At 36.9% G+C, this 6,572-nt stretch overlaps 1 protein-coding gene across 2 annotated transcripts in view; it reads left to right on the plus strand.

Moving 5' to 3' along the window:
* The first annotated feature begins 1,047 nt into the window (after positions 1 to 1,047).
* The window catches only part of LOC110103993, a 19,976-nt gene continuing 14,451 nt past the window's right edge, over positions 1,048 to 6,572 (plus strand). Inside the window, exons 1-3 of one of the 2 annotated variants that reach the window (XM_020832913.2) lie at positions 1,051 to 1,304; positions 1,614 to 1,840; positions 3,180 to 3,260. In XM_020832913.2, the coding sequence (XP_020688572.1) occupies positions 1,166 to 1,304; positions 1,614 to 1,840; positions 3,180 to 3,260 (447 nt within the window). In that variant the 5' untranslated portion in view covers positions 1,051 to 1,165. Of the gene's footprint in view, positions 1,305 to 1,613; positions 1,841 to 3,179; positions 3,261 to 6,572 lie in introns of both variants that reach the window. The other variant, XM_028700730.1, reaches the window with a different exon arrangement.

Genomic DNA, 6,572 nt, shown 5'->3' on the forward strand with positions numbered 1-6,572 from the left:
CGAATCGCAAAATGGACTGCGCTGATGTGATCAAGCATCAAAATTACCCAAGGTCCTCTCACGATCAATTTGAGCGTAAACGATTAAAATCGACGGAGTATGACTACTATGTTGCATGATGTTGCTTGAACAACTTCCATTCACAAAACAAACTTAATCGTTGTGTCCAAAACACATAGAATAATTGAAAATGATGGAAATAATGCTTGCATCTCCGCATGAGTGAAAAGATGAAATCGATTTTAGTTACGAGGTTGCAACATGCAAATCAAGATGCATGAAAATCGAGAAAAATATGTGATCGTCAATCCATTACTCTTTCATTATAGGCTAAAAAAAAGTTTTTGGATTAATTCGTAGATTACTTTATTGATCATTTTATTAAATTAAAGTCTTAATATGTATTATTAATGTAAAGCAGTTTACATAATAATTTAGTTGGGATATTACCCAAGCAAATCACAAATTTAAAAGATGTGCGTATTATTGGAACTTTTATTCTATCCAGTAAACATACGCAGAGGAAGGTTCAGTTTTAGGCAAAAAAGCGTCTGTACTGAGTTTTTAGAAAAAACTCGGTACACCTCGGTACAGGCGCTTAAACCGAACATTCCTCTGCGTACGTTCACTGGATAGAAAAGATGTGCGTCTTATTGAGGGTGATCCGTAAAATTTTGTTAATTGAGTCATTTCAATATAAATAACAATATCTTATATAACATTTCAATATAACAGACTATATCGACTTTTCTTTCATTATTTACATCTTCATGTGATGTCCAATATTTTTTAGAAATTTGTCATATTCGGTGCTATATTTTAGGAGGAGATAAGATAATCTTATTTATGAGATTATTTTTTAAATTATCCTCTATATTTATCATGAATGAGAAAAAAATTTAATGTCTTTGCTGTTTGCACACAAAATTTAGTTAGGCTAAACCATGAAAAAATTTGATTTTGCTGCGCATGGCCACGAGAGTTCTAGAAATCTCTATGCGATTCACCTTATCCACATGGATCGCAACGGCTACCTATGTTTCTATCATCCAGCCATCCAGGGGAAAATCGGTAAGGGGAGAAAAAAATATGAAGAAAAAGAGTGGCTCTCCTTTTATAGTTGGAGCCCACTGATGGCGCGCTCTCGTCAGAATGAGATTTCACGATGAACGTTCTCGCGTGGCACCCCGCCTTCTGCCAGAGCGGCGGCGCCGGCAACGCTTCTTATCTTCGCTGGCAATCTCAACGCCGCCTCCAACTCAGAACAACTACCTCTCGCCATCTTCGACCTCCGCCATTGCAAGGTAGCCCTCAACATGCAATTCTTGCGTCTCTTCGCACAAAAACCTAAAAAAATAATGACGGAAATTATCTTCGTTGGCTTAGCTTTGTATTTTCCCCTTCATTAGGCTTTTACTAAGAAATCAAAAGAATATGCATCAAATCGTTCTCTTGGTGTGTTCACATTGTTGTTTGCAGCTTCATGTTTGATTTGGAAAGGGTACTGTTAAATTCATATTGAGTTTGGCAGCTAGATTGGTAAAACAAGATTCTTAATTTATAAATACTATTGTTTCTTATCTAAAATTAATTTTAACATATGTTCTTGACAGTTCTCGATGAATCGAAAGATATTGAGAAAGAATCTGTTGCTATAAATGAAAGATCAGAATCAGATAAGATGGTCGATGCAATGGACTTTGGTGATTTGTGTAATGATTTTGAATGCATCAGCAGCCCTTCTGTGGAAGCTACAGCAAGGCAACTTGCGCGTGATATTTTAGAGCTGCGAGAAGGAAACCGTTCCTTAGGCTCTTACTCTATTTCGGTAAAGTACAAGGTGAATCAAAATGCAAGCTGTTCTCATGCTGCAGCTAAAAAACATTCTAGGTTCATATGGCTATATAATTGGAGATTAAGGTTCACTATGCTACGTAAAATAATTTGGATTTTTTTTTTTTTTCATTTTGTTGTTTGAGAATGATGAATAGGTGCGCAGTTGAGCTATAAAAAAACTTGGTTCTATATTTCAAATATATTGGTTAACATTGAGCAGAGTTACTTTTTATTTCTTTAAATTCCTTTTATATCACTATTCAATGAATCCACATTTCAGCTTAATATCCTGATTAACATTATTAAATACAGTGCAGAACTCTTCCCCATATAGAAGCTGTTTCACATGCTATAAACCTCATGATACTTTTTTCTTTCAAATTGATTGATGCTTGGAAATATGACAAGAGTTTTTTTTTTTGGAAATTTAGGCCAATTAATGCAGACTCACACACACATCGCATACACAAGACTCGAACCCAAGACCTCTTAGTTGATAGCCTAAGCTCCCAACCAACAGACCAAGCTAAGTTGTGCAGAAAATATGACAAGAGTACTTTGCATAACGAGCATCATGTATGATTTATGGACAATTTTGAATACCGTTGACTGTGGGATACTAACTTTAGCTCATTAAATCAAGTATAATGCTTATTTTTCTTTGGTAAATGTTTGTGTTTGCTTGTTTCAACAGAAAAGATCATGAAATTTGACTATAACTTCATAGAATTTTCATTCAGCTGCTGCATTTTAAAATTCCTCATGCTTGTTCTATTCCTGTTTGTTGCATTCAACAGTAGGAGTCTTTATATCTTAGAAATTATTTATTCTAGAAAAAATAAGTTTAGCCACCTGTTGTTTAAACATGTTCCTACCTTGTCGCAACTGTTCGCGAAACTTTAAATTTGATACATTATGCACAATTTTTGTGCGGTCCTCCCCCATCTGGTTTTAGGGGGTAGTGTGGAGATGAATTTGAACTCCTCACTTCGATTGTAGAAGTTGAAGGATGCTAATATTTTTGTACTTCTTGAGTTTGAATAAGAAATTATCAGCATCGTAAATATTCATAAATAGCTGTTGCTGTGAGATGACCACCAATTGTTGGGATAGGATTCTAATGATGAGCAGTTGCAAGTGCAGTTGATCAATCTATTATAAGTTTGTGAGTAAACTCTTCTTCGTTAATTGCAAAACCAAAAAAATAATAAAAAATCATGCCATAATTAGTTAATTCTGCATTAAATTGATGAATTCAGATCTTTGAGTAGCCATTTACTACGTATTTGTTCATGTTATGCATATTTCATTTTCAAAGATGATATAATACATCTCAACTGCAGGATCCCATTAGGACCTTCATGGGACGTAAGAAGTATGATAGACCCTTATGGGCAACCGAGGCATTAGAAAATCCCTCAGTGGTAAGGGCTGATACTACTCTTTTCAAGCTTCAAAATTTTCTGATGCATCTATAGTGGAGAAGAACACTTGTCATTTGTGTAATCTTCTTTTCCCTTGTTATGGTATTATTCTTCAATTAGAAGTGTTGAGGTTGTAATTTTATTCGGTTTCTCGGAGTTAACCAAACATTTGCATATGACATTCATAAATGTTTTCATAAACTTCTCAAAAGTAATCTTTTTCAAAATATTGGCAGTTCACCGATGACAAAAATATGATTAAGCATGTAAATTTTAAGCTTTGAAGTTTTAAATATATTTTTTCTTGTTGAACGCTAACAAACTTAGTTCATTAATACTCGTGTTGGAACTATGCACTGATGCTGCGGACATTTTAGTTCTATGGATTAAGCTCATGGAATGGAAGATTTTTTGCTTTCGGAAACTCCATAACAGTTTCCCGGGAGTCTATTTTAAAGGGAAAGAGTGCATCTTCCCTGTTCTCTCCAGGAGACTTGTTCTCTACTTAGTCTCCATGCTAAGATTCAAAGGGAGGGCTTTTTATTGGTGTATGATGTTTAGCTCGATTAGCTCACCATGTGACATGATTTGCTCATCAAAAGCTTTAATTGCTTTCTCTTCTCTACCCTCTTCTCATTGATGACTATCTTTTTCTCTCTCCCGAGAGTTTTTAAAGAGGTCTCTTTACATGAAGCTTTGTTTGAGTTCCCGCCTCATTAATCTCTTCCTTGAAGATTTCTGGAGTAGCAGCTGGTCGGCGGCAAGCCGGCAACAATCACTTTCTTTTAGCATTGATGGCAAATGGCAATAGCCTTAAACTTCTTATCTTTTGTTGTGTTGATCCTTCTCCTAATCCTCATCTGCTCTATCTTGGCTGTTGGCAACTGGGAGAAAGGATTATCCTTCATTGCACAAGATTCTTAGACCAGGATTCTAACATATTTTAAATTCATAATGATCTTTACTCAACCTTAGCTGGAAAAAATCTTCACCATTTCTTCGCTATGTTCCCTCAATTGGCAGGCCTTGCTAGGAGCAAAGTCTAGTGTTGAGAATTTCTACCCTTTGTCTGCTTCACAAAATAATATATTTTCCTCCAACTTTTGTTGGTGGAGGAAAGTCCAGTGATGCTTAAGGGTTAGGAACTCCTGGCCTAGGAAAAGCAAATCTCCTCCATGGAAGTGCTTGCCAAACTCGAGTTGAATCCCAACAAAATAATGTAAGCTCCAGGAGAAATACTTTTGGCATAATCTGGAAGGTTATTAGAATGTCATTAACCTCTTCTTCGAATAGAAAATTAAGCCCCATCTCAAAATATTATTCAAATATATAGATTTTCTTTGGTATGTACGTGACATTTGGCTTCTCTTCTCTTAGCGGCAATCTGATGTTGAACTCAACAGAAACATTGTATTTCACCTAGATAACCATACCCATTAAAAACCATGTGTTGCTGCACAATATTGTACTCATTATCCTATTCTTATTTTAGCCTCTTGTTTAAAATCGTAGCAATGATCACAACATTCTTTTAGTAACAACATTCTGGCACTGTACCACTTCGTTGTGTGTTAGGTCCATATAAAATGAGATCTCTATATTTGTTTAAGTTTATTTAAAATGATTACCGCTAGCTTTCTTACCTACCTATTTTTTCTATATTGTAACTCTGCTATGCTGGCTTCGGCTAGTCTACCTCAACTTTGCTTTATCTTGTATTTGCCATACTAGCCATAACTAATTTACTTCATCTTTTTATTGGAGTAGTTTCTCAACAACAATTGCACAATTCCATTCCATTTTTTCACAATTGAGATTAAAACACCTAAAATTATTCATCCTTAATCGATAGTTCTCTCTTACGTGTTAAGAGAGGTAATTAACTATGAGTGATTGCGCTCATGGGAAGTAAGGACCCCATATCTAATTAAACCCTGACACTACCCTCAGGGGAAATCTGGTTAACTATAATCTGACCCTAGGAGGATAGAATCCTATGCCTGTAAAGCGGGATTCATGCATTTGTGCCGTTTTCCTGCAAATTAGATTTGTCTAACGCCTTCCTTCTTCGAACTCTTGATGAGACTGTCTACATGGCACAGCCATAAGGCTTCATTGATTTACAACATCCTAATCATGTGTGACTACTTAAGAAGGCTATTTATGGCCTCAAACAAGCGCCCAGGGAATGTTTTGCTACATTCTCCACCTATTTAGTCACATATGGATTCACTACAAGTGCAGCTGATCCCTCGTTCCTCTTCTACACTTGCAGATCATCTAGAATATACGTTCTTGTGTATGTGGATGACTGATAGGAAACACTTGGATTCGCAAGTGTTTCTATCCCAAACCCGTAAAATTACAGCAGCCAACTGCTGTCCACAGCAGCAAAGCAGCAGGAATTCGATGAAAACGCAGCAGGAAATAGGAAAAAACAGGAGAAAAACACAAGATATTACTTGTATCTCAATAGAAATCAAAGAAAACAACAAAGATACAATTGATCCTCAATTCGAGAGGAGGATCGATCTCTCCAAAATCTCTAGACGCCGCTAGAGCCCAAAGAAAACTAAATCAAATTTCAGCCCAAATTCAAGATGCCCAAACCCTAGGAAAAACATCTATTTAATGCATACAAATCAAAAGGAATTCCCTAAACAGTCCCTACATTCAAATTTCTCTCTGAAACCCCCCAAAAATCCTTTCTAAAACGCTCTATATGAGCGGTCGGCCGCTCGTTCTGGCGAAAATCTCCGCCTGTTCTGCGATCCCACCGGTGAACCGGTCCCGCCTGGACCGGTCTAACAATACTCCCCTCCCAAAGATCCACCTTGTCCGCAAGGTGGAAAGACGACACCCTCCATGTCACGACCCGACCCGATCCGGGACGGATCCCGCTCGCACCGGGTCGCGACACGGAACGAACAGACTGACCAGGATCTAGTTATGGAATTTGGTTCGGAACTGAATCTTCCAACTAATTTAACTCAAATAGAGACACAGACACAGAGCTACTATGAATCATCAAACACAGCGGAACAAAACATCTATCTTTTTCTTTTCCTCAAAACAATCATCTACAACAATCATCTACAAATATAGTACATGGCTTTTAGACAGAAAGAAAGACAACAGAAAAGCCATGACTGTACAAAAATCAAAAGTACAAAATAATACCTATACTGATCAGACTCTGAAATCTATTCCTGGACTTCCTTCCCTTTCCCAGAACCTGAAAACCACCAGAAAACAAGAGTGAGCTCAACAGCTCAGCAAAGCAACAAACCTCCAATCAAAATTCTCAGAATC

Source organism: Dendrobium catenatum, unplaced genomic scaffold (genome assembly GCF_001605985.2).
Source record: "Dendrobium catenatum unplaced genomic scaffold, ASM160598v2 fragScaff_scaffold_142, whole genome shotgun sequence".
Lineage (NCBI taxonomy): Eukaryota > Viridiplantae > Streptophyta > Magnoliopsida > Asparagales > Orchidaceae > Dendrobium > Dendrobium catenatum.